Genomic DNA, 19,748 nt, shown 5'->3' on the forward strand with positions numbered 1-19,748 from the left:
GGATGTAAACTTTTAAAAGATTATATTTCAAGATAGTAAATGTTGATTCAAGAATTTCAATAATGATATCCACATAAAAAATTATGACTAAATCAGCCTTGGTAGATAACCACGCAGCAGCAATGTTTTCTAAATAACTCAAGAATGAGATTCATTCTTTTCAGTGTTGGATCAGCTTTGTTTTGGAAGTCAATGCTTTCCAGAATTATTCTTTATGATTTTGATTATACACATTCTTGATGTTTTTTTATGGTTCTTTGCCAATTCCTTATTTTCTAAGAGATTTTGATCTTTCAATTTTGCAGTCAGTTGCGATTACTATATGAAAAAATAGTATCTAACAATTATGTTATACTTAGTATCTGACACTTTGTTGCCAGACCCTATTCTAAATGTTTTTTCTTAATTCAATTATTCAATTCATAATTTAATGAATTCAATTCTCTAAACTGTGAAGTTGGTAATATTATTTCCATTTTATAGATGAGAAGATTGAGGCATAGGAAGATTAACTAATTTGCCCAAGGACACACAGCTAGTAAATCTTTAAAAGACTAGGAGGAAATGCATTAAGGTATTGATGGCGACTTCTTAGGGTGTGGGGTTATAAAGAGTGGTTAAGAGAGATGACACAAACAGCTCTCGAATTAAAACACTGGCAGCTGTTTAAAAACAGAGAAGACAGACTCCAGGACAGTTTAAGAGAAAATACTGGCAGGGCTTGTGGACTGACTAAGCCACACGGGGAATGGCCGGAGTCTAAAAACCCTCCAGCTTCTGGCTTAGGTGACTGGTTGGACGTGTGCACTAGGGTAGGGAATACAAAAGATGAAACAGTTTGGGAAAGGAGACTCTCTAGGTTCAGAGTCCACAGAAGAGCCCATTAAAGTGCAAATATGTCTTCTGAAAACCGGAACCAACTTGGCTCACTGACACTTGCATCATCCCTGCTGTGGGAATGGTTAGCTGTCTCCCAGAGGCCTAGGCCTTGGGTGAAGGAGGAGCTGCCTCTGGGCAGATTCGGTGGGGGTCTGCCTTGGCCAGGGGCCACGACACTGCTGACTGCCAGCCTCGCTGCAGCCCCGAGGAAGGTCCGGCCGCAGGGAGCAGGCAGGACAAAGGCCGCCCAGGAGGTTTCCCGCTGAGGCGGGACGCCATCCTGCCCAGTGTCTCCTTGTTCAAGTCGGGTCACCTCGGCCCTTCCAAAAACTGACTGGCTCACGTCAGAACGCTGGCGGCCGGACGAGTGGTTCTTAGCGATGTTCCTTGTCTTCTCATTGTTTTTACCCGTGAAACCTTCAGTTCCCCAGCGCATGAAGGCTGGGGAGGTGGCCAAACCGAGCTGAAACCTGAAATGTCTTTTTTGTTCCCTACAGTACAGTCAGTTTAAATTTCATGCAATCTTTACGCTGTGGACTAATATGTATTATACAATTCTCGGTTTGCCTTTTCAAAGGTGCTTCAACTTATAATATCATGCTGGGACCCGGGCCAGGAAATCCAGACCCAGATAAACGCAGTCGGTAGGCTCCACCCTAGCTTTTGGGGCCTCGGCGGGGGCAGCGGCCACTCCCCCTCCTCCGCCCCCGCGCTCTTCCGGCTACCGGTCGGGTCCCCAGGACAACGCCCGCGCTCACCCGGAGGGAGGGCGGGGCGCGGAGCCGAGGCCGTCACGTCCCGAACGTCGAGAGGCGGGGTAATGGCCTTATGACGTCATAACCCCGCCCCCGTCTTCCAGATATCCCCCGCGCCGCCCGCCATTTTGTCTCCAGTGTCTCGTTTGCTCTCTTCAGCGTGGAGGGAATTGTCTTCCTTCGTAGGCGGGAGGAAGGGATCAGCATCTATTGTCTGTGTTTGACTCCGTAGTTCGGTCAGAGGCCTCCCAGAGCTTTCCCGGGGCTGTCGGCAGGAGCCTCCGCGACCGTCCCGCCCCTCCCCTCTGTCCCTGGGACCGGGAGGGACCCAGCCCGCGTCACGCCCCTCGGCGCTCGCCTTTAGCTTCTCTGTCGTTGCGTCCGCATCGCGCCCCCGGAATCAGACGGTATCCCATAGATGGCCAGCTTTCCCCCGAGGGTCAACGAGAAAGAGATCGGTGAGGAATGGGACGATGGGTGAGGGGTGCTGGAGAGCGCGCGGGGGCGGCGGAGAGGCAGGGACTCCCCCGAGGAGGGTGAGTCTGAGGAAGAACAGTGAGCAGGGCTCGAGCCCTGGAGCGAAGAGGAAGGAAGCTACCCTGCGGGTGGGTGTCGCAGAGGGTAAATGGGATCAGAATTGAAGCGGCGCCTACTGTGCGCTCGGCAAGGAGGGAGGCGGCGCGCAGAGGAGGCAAAGAGGACCAGAGAGCCCAGTGGCGAGAGCTGCAGGGATCGTGTGGCCGGAGCGGACATGTTCCCCCCACCCTAGTTTTTTCACCGGCGGTCTGAGCAGGGCCATTCTCTTGGATTTCTCTTGGTTAAGAGACCGGGGCGTCGAGTGGGCAGGGGAGAGCTGGGCAAAGATCGAGGGCTCTTAAAAAAGTTTCCGATGGAGAAAAGTATACTTGTCTGTTCTGAGCTATTATTAAAGGGTGGGTCTTCGTGTGTACGAACAACTATAAAGAGGAATGCAGTTATCAGCCTGGAAAAAGTGTTTTAAAAAATGGTATGGTGCTCCAAGGCAGCAAGCTCAGGGGAGGAGACTCAGTTATCTTTAATATACTGAGGAGCAGGGAGGAGCAGGCTGGTTGGGTGGAGTGACCGGAGAAAAGCTGATTTACAGACGAGCGAACTCTTGAAAAGGCTGTCTAGAAACTGGCTTAGTGGCCAAGCTGAAGACAGGCCAGTAGATGTTGAAGGTCCTGCGTTAGGACCTACCCCAATGACTCACTTGAAAGCACCTTACATTATCTAAATCCTTTCTTAAGGTAAAATACCTTAAAGTGGAAGCACTTTAAGGGAAGTTGAGGGTTGACTGTTTAGTAAACATTGAACTTATCGTATTATATACGTTGTTTAATTGTATGCAGTTTGAGGAATTCCCTGGCGGTCCAGTGGCTAGGACAGGGCGCTTTCATTGTGAGCCCTGGGTTGCATTCCTGGTCGGGAACTAAAGTCCCGCAAGCCCCGCAGGGCAGCTAAATATATATATGTATGTCTGTATATATGTAATATATAATCATAATACATTTATCTACAGATATACAGTTTTTACTTTAAAAAATGAAATAGATTTAGCATCTCCCCACCACTGTGTGTTAAATGAAAATTGGAGGTAGCTACTGAGCAGAGAGTATTTGCATTTCCTTGTTATTCAACTAAATTGGTGCCTTTATTGAATATTTGGAGGAGGTTTTTCTAGAGAAAGGGAGCTAAAGTAGCCAAAAGGCCCTCTATCCTGTATGTGGGTGAAATTTTGCATCTAGAGACAGCTATCTTAGAATTCTGGTGTTTTGTTCTCTTACGCATAAGGTTGAATGGCAGGTTAGGAGGGGACTTTACCCCTGGTTTTAATAACTATTTTAAACATACAGAGAAGACAAAATTCATGTCCAGTTGTTAAACTGTGGAACTCAAAAACGTTCTTATTCTCAGTCCAGTGGGGTTTTTTTTTTTTTTTGCTACTCACAGTGACACTGAGGATGAGTGATTTGCCTTTCCTATATCTGTATTTTACTTCGTCTTGAATCATTTTGAAAACTTTCCAATCCTCTCTTCTATGGATTGGACAGAGCTTCTTAGCATACCAGCATGAGGTGGAACCACCCACTAAGTAGCCTTTTAAATTATTATTATTATTATTTGCATGTTTAAGTCTCTGTTATTTCCTGATTATAGTGTAAAGTTACTAACTAGATGCCAAATATCTAAAAGAACTTTCACCTTTTGTTAACTTTTTTTAAGTCTGAGTTTTTGTTTCTTTGTTTCTTTAAAAAAATATCATTTGGATACAAAGTTAAAACCTCTGTAGCTTTGTATCTATCAGTAAGGACCTCTGTTGCTGGTTTCTCAAGTAAGTACTGAAAGAGGAGGCTAGATTCCAGGATTGATGAAAGAAGTCTATATGACAGGCAGTTACTGCCTAGAGCTACAGCCCTCTTTCACAAGGCTGTGCCACAGATCCTCCCTTTATGGTTATGAAATTGCAGGGAGGAATGTGAAGAAGGAGCTGAATCTGGTTTGCTTGGTTGAGCAGTGACTCAGATGATGTGTATAGTGTTGTATCTTATGGCCAGGTTCCATGGCAGGCAGCCTTTCCCTTATACAAGGTTGTTAAATCATAGTATCTTAGGATACTAACATTCAGCAGTTGCAGGTCATATATAAAAGTTCAAGTAATTTTTTTTCTTCATTATAAAGTTTGTGCTAGTGTATGATATTGTACCAGTAAGCATTTAAATTATTTGGTTAAATGCAATGATCATATGTCTTGTTAATAAGCAAAGAAACACAAAGTAATTATTAACTAAATACTTGTAATGGTGTAGTGTGTTTATTTGGCAGTATTTGTTGAGGGTGGCCCTATTTCTTAAAAGTGTACTTATATATTGAAAATATTTTCCATTTTCAAGAGTAGATTAGCTTATTATTTTGTGGTCTTTGCTGTCTAAACCAGTTTTTTAGTTAATTTGTTATCACCCTTTATGCAAGAGGAGTTTTGTGATTGTGGCCAAAGTTAAAGAAGGAAAATAACAGAGTGATCCTGGAATACATATTTTTTTTTAAAAATGAGTCTTTTGTAGGAAAATTAGTCCTGCTTATGCTTTCTAAAGGAGAACTGAGTTCTAGTCTAACTTACCAGATGTTTCTGAAGTTGGCTGCAAGGGCCAGTCCTCTATTTTTTGAGACAGGTGTTAATATAAGTACATTCATCTAGTTTAATCAGAGGATTTCTCTTTTTCAGAAAATGCTTGCATTTTTTTCAGTTGAATTTTAGAACTTGCGTCCCTTATTTGTGAACTTTGATTTTTTTTTCTCTTAAAATTTGTGGATTCTAAAAGATAGATGTAGTTAAAGAGAAGTCCTCCCCCTTTAAAAAAAAAAATAGGTGGAGGTTGCAGATTGAGGGGCCAGACACATAAATGAAATGATGATATAAGACTGTGGGCTTGAAGACATGGAGGGGGACATGAAGCAGCAAGCCTTTTCTAAAATCATTTGTGTATGTGTTGTCTGACTGCTGCACAGCTTTTGGGACCCTAGCCCCTGACCAGGGATTGAACCCTGGCCATGGCAGTGGAAGCCCAGAATCTTAACCACTAGGCTACCAGGGAATGCTGTCATTTGTATGCTTAAAAAATCATTCTACAGGCATCGAGTGTCACTGGTTTGTGAATTGTATATTAAAGTCATGTTCCTGCCAGTGAAATTGTTGCTGTTTTGATATAAGTGGGGAAGGGGTAGTGGGGGGTGGGGTTGGGTGGAGATCTGCTTTGATTAAATCATACCTGCAATGTGTTTAGTTGAAAAACTTCCACTGTTTTAAAGGCCATTATTAACTGGAATTTATCCAGAACAGTATGAAGGTGAAGGTAGAGAATGGACTTGAAACAGTGCAATCTAAGTGATTATTGAAAACTCACCAGATTTTATCATGGTGAAAAGATTTAGTTACTTATGTCATGGCTGTCTTCAATATATGAATGTCATGTGGGCACAGGATCTCTTATTCTCTGATCAGACACAAGACTGAGTGGGCGGAGTGGCACGAAGGAAGATTTTGAGTCATTAAAAGGAAATAGTCTGATAATCTCAGCTATGCCAGAATAGGTGCATATTTATATTTATGAATATTATAGGAAAACAGATTTCAGTTTTGTTTTACTTTTTAAACCATATCTCATTTGTTTAATGTGGCAAAGAATTGGGCAAGGAAATATTTATATCATTTAAGAATGGGAATTTATACATGTGCTTTCATATTTGTTCAATAAATGTTTGCTGAGCCCCTGTCGCACGCCAGATGCTACGCTCCCTGTTGGCAAAGCATACATTGAGACTGGATGTGTCACTGAGTACATTTTGGGGGTTTGCATAAGTGTATCTGCTTTTGCAGTAAGAGTATCAGTGGCTCTCATTTGAATTGCAATATGTAGACCATGTTGTTGGAAAGTTTAAGCCCAAAACATAAAAATTACAGAGTTGACCACAAAGCGAACCACAAAATAGATAACAGGGAAACTAACCTGAAGGTAACTTATAACTGAAAAGGGAGAGTAGCAAAATTTGAAATCAAGACAAACCCAAGACAGCAGTGGTGATAGACTTAAGATCCTTTCCCAGAATTGAGGAAATGGCAGCCACATTTGCATGTGCACAAAAATAAAAATACATGAAATTGTCCCACTTTTTTTGTCTGTAAAAACCAAAAGAATTTTTAAAAAAATCAAAAGAATTACTTCCATTTGGGGATCAGTTTGGTGGCCCATTAAGAAGATGCTTGAGGACCACTATTTGAGAATCACAAATATAATGCATTTTATTTTATTTTTTGCTTGTTTGGCTGTGCCACTTCTCATGTGAGCTCTTAGTTTCCCAACCAGGGGAACCTGCCCCCCTGCAGTGGAAGTGTGGAGTCCTAGCCACTATATCACCAGTGAAATCCCTATAATGCATTTTAAAGTACAGGTTGGGGAGGCTGGACTAAATTAAGTCCCTTTTAGTTTGGAGGATTTTTCGATTTTTGTGACCTGAAAAAGATAAGAATATTCTTGTCTGACTAGACCATTCATTTAATAGTGCTTCCTTTGAGTAGTGATATAATACTATACAGTTTATTATGGTTTTTGAAAGCTGCTGTTTGGAAAAGATACTTTTCCTGTAGAGCAACTTTGGTTTCTTGCATTTTAAATGTTAGTAATTTGAAGAAAACGTAAGGCAGGGGCTTTCCTGGTGGTCCAGTGGCTAAAACTGTGCTCCCAATGCAGGGGGCCCAGGTTCAATCTGGGAACTAGATTCCGCGTGTCTCAACAAATGTGGGAGATCTCACATGGTACAACTAAGATCTGGCACAGCCAAATCAAAGAAAAAAAAAGCATAATGCTATGTGAAAGTCAGGACTTCAGTAATTGCTAGCCCTGAGAGATCATTATTTTTATTTGACCAGTTTTTTTTTTCCCCCTTAATTGAAACTTTCTTTAAAAGTTCTTGATTTGGGAAATTTTAGGAAAATCACTTTGCCAGAACTTATAAAGATGTTTATTATCATCAAGGGGTCTTCACACAGCCTGTCTCCCCTCAGAGGGTAGAATGCAGAACTTGGTGCATAAAAAAAGGGGACAAGTCAGTGGAGTTGAGTGAAAGCCAAAGTAATATGGATACAGTCTGAAATTCATTGTTGTTATATACAGTGTCTTGTATTTTTTCTTTCTTCTTTTAGTGAGATCACGTACTATAGGTGAACTTTTAGCTCCAGCAGCTCCTTTTGACAAGAAATGTGGTCGTGAAAACTGGACTGTTGCTTTTGCCCCAGATGGTTCGTACTTTGCCTGGTCACAAGGACATCGCACAGTAAAGCTTGTTCCGTGGTCCCAGTGCCTGAAGAACTTGTAAGACTCTTCTTTTTTGTATTTTGTATCTATCTGTAGAATTTACTTTTTTCTGTGTGGATTAGTAAAATTATTTTGTTGTTTTATGTTATTTCTTTAGAAGACTGTTTTAAATGTGTTTTGATCATAAGGTGAATATATTTGTTAGAAAATCTGTGGAAAGAATTGTCTAGCCTTAATTATATATTACAGAATATTTTCTCAGATAGTTTGGTGTTTTTCTTTTCCATATAGTAAAAGGCAGATTAATTGTGCTTTGATAGTGTAGTTTCTAAAATGTGTGTGAGCCACCAGGGAAGCCCCTGGCGGCTCAGGCAGTGAATGATCTGCCTGCAGTGCAGGAGACCTGAGTTCAGTCCCTGGGGCGGGAAGATCCCCTGGAGAAGGGAATGGCAACCCACCCCAGTATTCTTGCCTGGAGAATTCCATGGACAGAGGACCCTAGCAGGCTATAGTCCGTGGGGTTGCAAAGAGTCAGACACTACTGAGCAACTAGCACATGCACACAGTGTAGTTTCTAAAATGTGTGCACTGAATTTAAAATCTTTCCCTTCTTTTCTGTCTAGTTCACCTTCATGGTTTTATTCATTAATGTCATTATTACTTTATTACTACTGATTATTACGGCGTTTAGACAGTTTTCTGGTGTCAGCTTCACAATATCTTTGTTCTCAGAGTTTTTTGTTTTCTGCTTGTTTATACTTTTGGGTTAATGAAAAGAGTCCTAATTAATATAGGGTTCTACATCATAAGGATATATTGAAACACATTTGAGATGACCAAATTACAAATTGCTTTTTATTGTTGAACTTTTTCTTAGACACTGAGGATTTTAGTCTGAATTTATTTGGTCATGCCCACATAGCTAATAGCAGATTTTCCCTTTCCCATCTATAAGGATTTTATTGTTACTCAGTGTTACTATAATAATATGGACGTTATTTTAGCAAACACTTATTGTTTGTTTGTTTGTTTTGTGAATTAAAAGCTTTTAGACGGTTAGAAAACCCCATTATACAGTTAACAGACATAAGGCAAAATAATCATTAAACAAAGTTAAAATGAAAAGTCACATTATGTCCATAGTTAGATCAGTCCAACTTAAGGTTGTTAGATGTAAGAAGAGGCATCACATATGATTGTTGTTGAAGGTATCTGCAGACTTGGAGAAAGCCTTTTCCTTGAAGTGGAGATGTCCACCATGGCAAGCCTTCCACTGATGAAGAGGGGAGTGCTCCGCAGACCCAGCAGTTAGACAATTATGAAATGCAGCGTAGGAGTGAGCCCAGGACAGGAAGGCATTGTCTTGAGGATCAAACAGCAGACTCAGGATTTCTTGTCCTGAAGAATCCTGGTCGAGCCCCCAAGATGAAAGGTTGTTGCTGAACCCACAAAAAGACGCCAGGATTCTTGGCCTCCAGAGGAGAATTCAATCTGGGGCCAGAGACGAGGCTTGATTGCTCAGAGCTTTTGTGCAATAGAGTTTATTAAAGTATAAAAGGGATAGAGAAAGCTTCTGACATTAGACATCAGAAGGGGGCAGAAAGAGTACCCCACACTTATTGTTTAGTATCCACCGGAGTCCAGAATAAATAATAACTAGATGTCAATCTGGCTTTTCTTTTCACCAGTCTCTTGCATGGCACCAAGAATATCACCAATTCAAGTAATTTAAGATTATCAAGACAAAACAGTGATGGTGGTCAGAAAAATAAGCCTCGTGAACATATTATAGACTGTGGCGATATAGTCTGGAGTCTTGCTTTTGGATCGTCAGTTCCAGAGAAACAGAGTCGCTGTGTAAATATAGAATGGCATCGATTCAGATTTGGACAAGATCAGCTACTCCTTGCCACAGGGTTAAACAGTGGACGGATCAAAATATGGGATGTATATACAGGTATGAAGTCATAGTCTTGAAAGCAAACTCGATTATTTTATGATGTAATCATAGCTTGTAGACACTAGAAGAATGAGATTTGAGGATTTTAACTTATGGAGAAGCAAGAATTGATCCTCTGAATCTGTCTTTATATAAATCCTTATTGGCCTAAATAGCATCTGCAGCTTATAGTTTTTTTTTTTTCTTTTCTGAAAAAGGACGAAAGGAAGAGGGAGCTTATAGTTTTAATTTAGGAAAATAGAGTTCATATTGCTTGATCACTTTTCAGAGAATATTATAGTAGGAAGGGCATGTCTAAGGAACATTTAGTTAATTATCACTTATAAACTAGTAATTTACTTTATGACTCCAATTACAAGATGTTTTCTTATATACTTTTTCAATATATAATAGCTTAGAGGCATTCAAGGTAAATCTCGTTTTCAGCAATCATTATCTAGCCTCTGGAAGGCTTTAATGACATTTTATCTAAAGTTTAACTAGGTAGGTTGAGAAGTTAAATTCTTTGGGCAGTTAAAAGTAAATATGTCCTGGGAATTCACTAGCAGTCCAGTAGTTAGGGCTTGGTGGGTGCTTCCCTGCAAGGGGCATGGGTTTGATCCCTGGTCTGGGAACTGAGATTTCACAAAACATGAGACATGCCTGCGGTGCCCCCATCCGAGCCCCCCCCCACCCACCCAAAAAAGTAAATGTGCTCTTCACTACCTAAAATGTATAGTTTTAGACTGATAGTCTATACTCCAAAACTTAAGAAATTTTTAAAAATGAGCTTTAAAACAGTATGTACATTAGAATACATCAAGCACTATTAACATTGAGTGTAGATAATGAGTCAGTAAATTTGATTGAATTCTGGGGAAAAGTTTAAAAGGTAAGCACATCACTTTTCATAGAAAAACAAAACTCATATAGTAGATGAATAAATACTTTTTTTCATTGAGATTATGTTTGAAAATTTAGGCTGTCACTATAAAAGGATCTTTTTTAAAAAAAAATTATTTGGCTGCATGGGGTCTTAATTGTGGTCATCTTGTTCCCTGACCAGGGATCAGACCCAGGCCCTCTGCATTTGGAGTGTGGAGTCCTGGCCACTGGGCCACCAGGGAAGTCCCACAAAGATTTTAAGTGATGCAGATTTTCTTGATATTAACTTGACTTGGTCCAAGAGTTTGTTCACATTTCAGAAATTCCCTTTTAATTTTTCTGATAAATTTAGGCTTTGGTATTCTGGAATTCATTTTAAGACATTATAAATAATGAACCTAAAAATAATAGTAAAAGCACACTAATAAGTCATTTTACAAAGGAGGTACCCATATATTTCTATCCTTTTTTTAATGATGAGAAACCTGATTTTTTAAAATATGAAAGCTGGTAAAAATTATTAACACTGTCTCTCTCTGACCTTCCATTGCATTTAGGAAAACTCCTCCTTAACTTGGTAGATCATACTGAAGTGGTCAGAGATTTAACTTTTGCTCCAGATGGGAGCTTGATCCTGGTGTCAGCTTCAAGAGACAAAACTCTCAGAGTGTGGGACCTGAAAGATGATGGTATGTCTGTCTTTCTAGGCTGTGGAAAAGAATTAGTTTCTGGGTATTGTTACTGAGAGGTGTTATAAACATTGGACATTAAAAGCGGCATGCTCATCATTCCCTTTGCTTTGCTTAGTCCTTTGGCCCCTTTCTCTGTGCAGATCAAACCAAACTGTAAATGTGACCTGGGATAGGAGCCAGCAGTTACTCTTAAGTGAACAATCTGCTATTACTCGGAAACTAACAACACAGATCTGTATCAACTCTTTAAGGACAAAATCTGTATCAGTTTTAACGTTTTATTAGAACTGGTTTGTGTTGGTTTATTTCCTTTATATTGGGGAAGTTATCAATTTCCTGTTTGCTTAGTGAAAATTTAAGAAGATCTTGATGTAATGAAAGATACTTCTTAGTAATTAATAAAATGTAAATTCAACCATGATTTATATGCCAGAATTTATAATATGTAAATAATAAACATAACTGGGATAGGTTAAGTAAGAAATTATAAAAATAAGAGATTTACCCACCAATATAGTAAAAGGATTTCAGTGTCAAGTTTTAGCTTTTTTGGAAACATTGGTGATTGTGGTGCCAAGCTTTGGGGAAATCTACCTTGTTTGAGAGGACCTGAGATAAGCATTTCTTCCCCCTTCTTAACCTCCAGTGAAAGAATTTACAGCTTTGACTAAAACCTTATATTAAGATCCATTGGTGCTCCACCAGCCTCCAGCTGGACGTTGACAGGCTTGTTTAGACAAGTGTAGCTTAAATTGCGGAGAAGGCAATGGCACCCCACTCCAGTACTCTTGCCTGGAAAATCCCATGGATGGAGGAGCCTGGTGGGCTGCAGTCGATGGAGTCGCTATGAGTTGGACACGACTGAGCAACTTCACTTTCCATTTTCACGCATTGGAGGAGGAATGGCAACCCACTCCAGTATTCTTGCCTGGAGAATCCCAGGGACAGGGGAGCCTGGTGGGCTGCCATCTATGGGGTCGCGCAGAGTCGGACACGACTGAAGTGACTTAGCAGCAGCAGCAGCTTAAATTGAGTGTAGTAGGAAACAAGGCCCTCAGATTTGGAGACTTGTTCCGGTTTATGGGTAGTAACCATTACCTGATTTTGAGACTTGTTCCGGCTTATGGGTAGTAACCATTACCTGATAGAACAATACACTATTACCAAACTATGTGGCACCTCTTCTACATTTATCGATTCTATAATTGCTTAGCTGTTAAGGGATCCCAAAAGTTTAAAAAATTAAGAAAGTCAGCTGACCTTTTCTTAAAGGGCCAGATGGTGACTATCTAGGCATCTCTGCATAGTTACCTTCTCTGCTGCCCCAACAATGGGCATGCTTGTGTTTCAGTAAAACTTAGGTGCAAAAATAAGCAACAGGTGTATATTGCCAACCCCTGTTATAGATCTGTAGTGTTATAGATCCCTGCCCCTTAGAAGTTTGTGATTCTGCCATTTTTGAGATGCTAGTCATTGGAATTAGATTCCAGGGTTAACACAGATATTTTCTTTTTGTTCAGGAAACATGATGAAAGTATTGCGGGGCCATCAGAACTGGGTGTACAGCTGTGCATTCTCTCCTGACTCTTCTATGCTGTGTTCAGTGGGAGCCAGTAAAGCAGTATGTGTCAAAGTTCCTGTATATCTATTGTGAATTGGATTGTAATAATGTATGCAAAATCATTTTAAATCTGGTAACCTATTAAGTCTGTGCTCGGTGTCTTAAATATCTTAAATGTTTTATTTCATGATGGGGGAGAATTTGCATGAGGGAAATTAAATATAGCTATTGATTATATTATAAAGTGAGAAATTGCATTGCTTTAGTTAGAGATGATATTTGTAAAATATGGGGTATGGCAATTTTATTTTTTGTAAGATCTAGGAAAGTATATATGCTGTAGAAGAGATCTAGTCCAAATGTTAAAACATTCCCTTGCTAATTATTTTCTTCTCTGTTGTTCTATTTTTTTTTTTTGGTCCAGTTTGCTGTTTAAAAAGTTTTGAGTCCCAGCTGGTCCTGGACATTTAACTGAAAAAAAGTAACTTAAAAATCTAATAAGAATAAAAAAACAGTCATGTATGTCCTAGAGTGAATTTCATCTAAATTTTATATGGTCTGTCTTGCATAGCATACCTGTAGACAGATTAAGTATAAAGTGACTCTTAAGAGAGTTTTCCTTATTGATGGACCCTCCTTTAGTCAGTTATCTACTAGCTCTGTGTTAGTATAGTTAGAGATCTTACTAGCTTCAGGTATTTATGAAAATGGTTGAAGTCCAAATAAATGTGATGATCACAGTACACTTTGAATTAATGGGGGTGGGAGTCTGGTTAAAATGGATTTTATTTAGCCAAGAAGTGTGTTAAAATGATAGTTGCGAATGTTGACAGTTTAGGAAAAAAATATTCAGTTCTTTAACAATCATAAGAAGAGCAAAGCTAGATGTTGACATTGCTATTTTAGGCTGTGTGTTTTCCATATGCTTCTTGCTTTCCCTGTCACAGGTGGTGGCAGCAATATTGGTGTGATTGAGGTTATGCTGGCACCACTCGCACACAGGCGCACAATGGTGTTAGCTGGGCAGAAAGAGTGGCATCTCTGGCTACCGGGCTGGGGGCGACCTTTACCATAGGATGAAGTAACCTTGCATTCGGCTGCAAGGTGTACTGTACGTACACAGGTGCTGGTCGATGTCCACTTTCTGCTTTTCTTTCTTTCTTTTTTCTTTTTAAAAATAATTAAAAATAATTCCCCCCGCAGTGAAACCAACTGACTCCTCCGATGTAATTGATCTTCCAGTTTGGTGGAATTGGGAGTCTTAACATGTGAAACCAATTTAGTGTAATGTAATTGGCTTTCAAATGGTTTCTCTGTGCTATTTTTTGGAATTCATTGTGATACTAGAGATACCTTAAGTCTTTGATCCAACTGAAAGTTTGTATTTATTTTCTTTGGAAATAATATATTGTGTCTGTGCAGAAAAAAAGTAGCAAAAAGGATTGCTTTACTCCAAGAGGAGAGTTTAAAGAATTAGGATTGTTACAAACCTCTAAGCTGATGTTTAATATAACAGACTGAAGTAAACATTGGAATCCTGTTTAGAGCTATTCTGCACAGTCTAACTACTGATCTTTAGAATCTAAAACTATATGTGAACTAGTACTAAAGTAACTTAAATGTTTCATACTTAAAATGACTAATGATTGTGGTCGGTTTGGGAAAAATAAGATTGGCAAATCTTGATTCACAGAAATGTTAATTGTATTATTTTTGTAAATTAGCATTTTCATTTTGTAATGTGGTTTAACATCCTTGTTGTTTGCCAAAGAAATTTCATTTGGCTGTGAAAAATTCTCTTTGCTTGCAGTATCTGTTTCTCTTCCTAGGCTCACGTTGGTGACCCAAGCCTATTGTAAACAAGTGATTATCTCAAAGGGAGATGCCAATGGAGTAACAATTTGTTAACCTTATATTTTCTGTCTGTATATTTTTTAAAAATTTGGTAGTTTCTGGAAATAAAAAAAAAGGGGGTTTGTAGTACTTAACCCTATTTATTTTTGTATATTTTAGTTAATTAGTTTTTGGAATAAATGTATTTCAGTATAATTTTGTGCTTAAATTGCATTGCCTTTTTTGTATTTAGGCTTATTTTTAAATTAACATTTAACAGAAACATTTGAAATAGAATTTGCATGTTTACCTTAATTAACTTAAAAACTGATTTTAATCTGACTATGACACTGAGCATATTCTTTTAATTATTCATAATTTATAATGTTTAATATAATCTTAATTAAATTTAGCTGTTTTAGTTTAAGATGTGCCATTTTGTCCTTTGCATGTCCGAATGAAGCTATAACATGAGCCTTTTCTTGCAGGTTTTCCTTTGGAATATGGATAAATACACCATGATACGGAAACTAGAAGGGCATCACCATGATGTTGTAGCTTGTGACTTTTCTCCTGATGGAGCATTGCTGGCTACGGCATCTTATGATACTCGAGTGTATATCTGGGATCCACACACTGGAGCCATTCTGATGGAATTTGGGTGGGTACAGCATGCATTATTTCTGTAATTCATCTCTACTATCAGTGTAGTTTAAGAGGTTCCAGAGATGATCAGAATCATTAACATGACATCTAAACTTACAGTCTATTGTAATTTGAAATTTGGGTATCATTTATGCCCTTTAATAATGCATTTAAATTCTACCAATAAACTTGACTGTCTTGATACAGATCTTGTTACTTAACAGGACATGACTCTGTAGAAGTGGTAATTATATTTAGAGTTTTGTGTTGGGGAGCCGTAAACTTAGTCTTAAGAGTCTTAAACCACTCTAAAAAGGAGATTAGTAATTAGGTTTAATTACTTCATTTAAAGTGGGTAGATCAACTCTGCTCCATCTTCTCAATTGTGTTCATGAAGGCCACTTTAAACTGGATGTACCAAGGTAGTTTTGTTTCTTGAGGTGACTCACTTGCCCTAAAAACATGTCTTTTATTTCAGGCACCTGTTTCCCCCACCCACTCCAATATTTGCTGGAGGAGCAAATGACCGATGGGTACGATCTGTATCGTTTAGTCATGATGGACTGCACATTGCAAGCCTTGCTGATGATAAGTAAGTGTGTGAATTACAGCTTGACATATTGTCTTTTAGAAAGATTTCCTTTCATTCTTCTACTTAATAAAAAACATTCTTAAGGATGAAAAAATCTTTCTATAGTTTGAGTTTTAATGACTTTTTATCTAGACAAGACTTTGGGAGATGTTGGTGTGTCTTAAAGAATATTGGCCTGAGTAGTATTTGTGTAAACTGAAGGTAATGAGTGCCTTTTCCTGTGTTCTTTATTAACTAGTTCAGGCAAACTAGGTGCATTTTTAATTAGCTTTTTAGCTTAGCTGACAGGTTTTTGTTTGGTTTGTTTGTTTTCTTTTAGTAATATAAAGGTTGAAACAAGGACATTTTCAAAGTGAAATAAATGGTAAAAAGTCATTAGTACCTGCTGAAATTGAGACTGTAAAGATGAAATGTCACGTGTCTGAAATGTGCTGCTTTTGGTAAGAAGCAGAAACTAGATGCAGCCATTCCATTTTCCCATACTTTTATCCATGTTCCTGGATATGGCACTAAGCAGTTTGGTCACATTGATTTAGAAAGTGACTCATTACAATCTTTCTAGAATGTTAAGAAACACAGAGTTATTTGCCAATAATCATTGTTTTCCTTTTTGTTTAGGTAGGTTCTGACTTAGCACAGAGTGGCATTTCTTTCTGAATTTTAAAAGTTGCTTTTACCTTAAATTTCCAACTAGATAATTATTGGACAATTTATTTCCTTTCTAGAATGGTGAGGTTCTGGAGAATTGATGAGGATTATCCTGTGCAAGTTGCACCTTTGAGCAATGGTCTTTGCTGTGCCTTTTCTACTGATGGCAGTGTTTTAGCTGCTGGGTAAGTGATTTTTCTCTTAAGAGGCAATTTAAGTTGGCTTTAGTCAAAGCAACCTGTATGTTACCCAGTAAATTCCGTAAGGGCTCTTTATAATACTATTGCAGGTCTCCTTAATCAGGTTTTAATGTGCAATTTGTGGCTCTAACTCACAGCCTTGGTGGTAATTGTTTTGAACTGTGGGATGATGAAATACATGGATTTGTGTGACTGAGCCTGTGATTTTTGTTTGTTTCTGTTTAGGACACATGATGGAAGTGTGTATTTTTGGGCAACTCCAAGGCATGTCCCTAGCCTTCAACATTTATGCCGCATGTCAATCCGGAGAGTGATGCCCACCCAAGAAGTCCAGGAGCTGCCAGTTCCTTCCAAAGTTTTAGAGTTTCTCTCCTACCGTGTTTAGAGGATGCTGCCTTCCCTAGTATTAGGGACTGAACACACTTTACACAAACCTCAAGCTTTACTGACTTCAAGGTTTAGGAGATTTATTTAATTTTATACATTCTTGTATTGCATTTTGATCAGTTGAGCTTTTAAAATATTATTTATAGACCTTAGAAACATTTCTGAACATATCAAATGTAAATTTTTTTCTAAAATTTAACTGTGAAAACATATACATACATGTATATATTTAGATATAGGCTGCTATGTGTTGAATGGACCCTTTTGCTTTTCTAATTCTTAGTTTCAGCATGTATATGTTGCTTCAGTAGAGCCGCAATATATATCTTTGCTGTAAAGTGGAAGTAACTTTTTATTATTCTGTAACACTGAGTTAGATGGTAAATACTAACTTAAGACAGCTGAATTGCACCATACAAAATGTGTATTTGGTTGGGGGGTAGTCAGACAACTGACCTGCAAGTAAAACACAGCTTCTGTCTAGGGAAGGATTTTGCTTTTGTTAGGAGTGGCATCTGAGAGGTAGAGTTTGAATGTGACATTATTAAATTAAAAAATAGGATATAACCAGGAAAAAGGAGTGCCCCCCCCCCCGCCCCCCCCCCCAACTTGCTGCGGGCCTTAATTTTGGAAAGCAGCTTGCTACTTTAACCCCTGTGGTATAAATAAAGTACTATAAATTTTAGTCAATTTGAAAAAATCCATTTACTGTATTATTGCTAAATATTTTGTTGTTTGTACTAAGGGACAATTATGACTGTGGTGGGGATTTGTTTTGTTTTGTTTATTTTATACATATATCCTATGTTTCTGCAGAGGATAATACTGGTGACTTGCCAAAGAGAAGCAATACAGTATGTCTGCTTTTGCCTTCTGTTATTTATCATACCTGCAGATATTAAGAATGTATGAGTTAATGTAAAATATATATTTTTGTTGAGTTTTCTAATTAAAGACTTAAAACTATCGCAAATGTTTCTTAAATATGTTGGAAGCACTACCACAAGCAAATTTAACAAGAGTAATGAAATTGCACAACTATAGAGCATTCAGTTCAGTCGCTCAGTTGTGTCTGACTCTTTGTGACCCCATGGACTACAGAGCCTACTCATCCTCTGTCATCCCCTTGTCTTCCCACCTTCAATCTTTCCCAGCATCAGGGTCTTTTCCAGTGAGTCAGCTCTTCGCATCAGGTGGCCAAAGTATTGGAGTTTCAGCTTCAACATCAGTCCTTCCAATGAACACTCGACTGATCTCTTTTAGGATGGACTGGCTGGATCTCCTTGCAGTCCAAGGGACTCAAGAGTCTTCTCCAACACCACAGTTCAAAAAGCATCAATTCTTCAGTTCTCAGCTATCTTTATAGTCCAACTCTCACATCCATACATGACTCCATATGTATGGAAAACCATAACTTTGACTAGACGGACCTTTGTTGGTAAAGTAATGTCTCTGCTTTTTAACATGCTGTCTAGGTTGGTCATAGGAGCAAGCGTCTTTTAATTTCATGGCTTCAGTCACTATCTGCAGTGATTTCAATTGCTGTTTCAATTGCTTCCCCATCTATTTGCCATGAAGTAATGGGACCAGATGCCATGATCTTAGTTTTCTGAATAATGAGTTTTAAGCCAACTTTTTCCACTCCCTTTAATAGGGCACTACTTGAGAACTAATGCTTCATGAATGCAGTCAGTTTTACTTGGTTGGTTCTTGGAGAACCATTGTAGAAATGCTTACTTTAAAATAATTACTGAGCAATAGAAAATTATGATCTTTTAGGGGAACGAATGGGCTTCTCTGGTGGCTCAGACAGTAAAGAACCTACCTGCCATGCTGTTGACCCATGTTCGATCCCTGGGTCGGGAAGATCCCCTGGAGAAGGGAATGGCTACCCACTCCAGTAATTTTGCCTCGAAAATTCCTTGGATAAAGGAGCCTGGCAGGCTATAGCCCATGGGGTTGCAAAGAGTCAGACATGACTGAGCAACTGACATACAGGGCTGCTAATAGGCTTATCTTTAAACCTCTTATGATTTTTTTCTGTTTTCATTTTGCTTCATAAAACCTCTGCTTTGGAGTAGGAAATGGCAACCCACTCCAGTATTCTTGCCTGGAAAAGCCCACGGACAGAGGAGCCTGGCCAGCTAGAGTCCAAAGGGTTACAAAAGAGTTGGACATGACTGAGCGACTAAACATACATATATGTATATTTTTTTTCTTTTCACAGAATTGGGCAAGTAAAGCACTTGTAGGCTTGCCTAGTGAGTTTTTCATTATGCTACAATGTTTTAAAGTATTCTTTCAACGGTTTTAGTAAATCCACAACCTCCGGTATAACTCATTCAACTAGGGCTTCCCTGGTGGCTCAGTGATAAGAGATACAAGTTTGATCCCTGATCTGGGAAGACTCCACGTGCCTCAAGGCAACTAAGCCCGTGAGCCACAGCTACTGAACCTGTGTTCCAGAGCTTGGGAGCCGCAACTACCAAGCCCATGTGCTGCAACTACTGAAGTCGGTGGGCCCTAGGGCCCGGGCACTGCAACAAGAGAAGCCACTTCAATAAGAAGCCAGCGCACTGCAAATAGAGAGTAGCCCTGCTCATCGCAGCTAGAGAAAAGCCTGCAAGCAATGAAGACCCAGCACAACCAAAATAAATAATTTATTCGGCTATATTCCTGTTGCAATTGATAACTGCTTCCAGTATTTTACTAATCAAATGCATGGCACAGAGAAGAATGCCCTCATCCATTTCTGTGTGTAACTCTAACCTGAGGAGGTGTAGAATTCCCAAGTCAGTCTTGATACACATTACCAAACCGATTTCCTGGAAAGATGAATCGTCAGTTTCTGCATTCACCCTGCACCATCTCAACAATAAAAATAATTTGTGTTTAAAAAAA

At 39.2% G+C, this 19,748-nt stretch overlaps 1 protein-coding gene across 2 annotated transcripts; it reads left to right on the forward strand.

Annotated features, from left to right (window-relative positions):
• The first annotated feature begins 1,741 nt into the window (after positions 1 to 1,741).
• WSB1 (WD repeat and SOCS box containing 1) lies at positions 1,742 to 17,815 on the forward strand. 2 transcript variants are annotated; one of them, XM_043903127.1, is made up of 9 exons: positions 1,742 to 2,092; positions 7,354 to 7,522; positions 9,154 to 9,422; positions 10,847 to 10,978; positions 12,502 to 12,602; positions 14,864 to 15,036; positions 15,499 to 15,612; positions 16,338 to 16,445; positions 16,686 to 17,815. In XM_043903127.1, the coding sequence occupies exons 1-9, from the start codon at positions 2,053 to 2,055 to the stop codon at positions 16,843 to 16,845; spliced, it is 1,266 nt and encodes a 421-aa protein (XP_043759062.1). In that variant the 5' UTR covers positions 1,742 to 2,052; the 3' UTR covers positions 16,846 to 17,815. The 2 variants fall into 2 exon arrangements, with proteins under 2 accessions (XP_043759062.1, XP_043759064.1); XM_043903129.1 differs by lacking the exons at positions 14,864 to 15,036; positions 15,499 to 15,612; positions 16,338 to 16,445; positions 16,686 to 17,815 and adding an exon at positions 13,490 to 14,591 and having other exon boundaries at positions 1,751 to 2,092.
• Positions 17,816 to 19,748: the final 1,933 nt, after the last annotated feature.

This window comes from Cervus elaphus, chromosome 5, assembly GCF_910594005.1.
Source record: "Cervus elaphus chromosome 5, mCerEla1.1, whole genome shotgun sequence".
Classification (NCBI taxonomy): Eukaryota; Metazoa; Chordata; class Mammalia; order Artiodactyla; family Cervidae; genus Cervus; species Cervus elaphus.

What these genes read in the sequence shown, in the direction of transcription:
- WSB1 (XM_043903127.1), top strand. Translation starts at nt 2,053, where the DNA reads ATGGCCAGCTTTCCCCCGAGGGTCAACGAGAAAGAGATCG. An exon ending in TCCCAGTGCCTGAAGAACTT is followed by an intron (nt 7,523 to 9,153) that starts GTAAGACTCTTC and finishes TCTTTTCACCAG; the next exon opens with TCTCTTGCATGGCACCAAGA. An exon ending in GGCAGTGTTTTAGCTGCTGG is followed by an intron (nt 16,446 to 16,685) that starts GTAAGTGATTTT and finishes GTTTCTGTTTAG; the next exon opens with GACACATGATGGAAGTGTGT.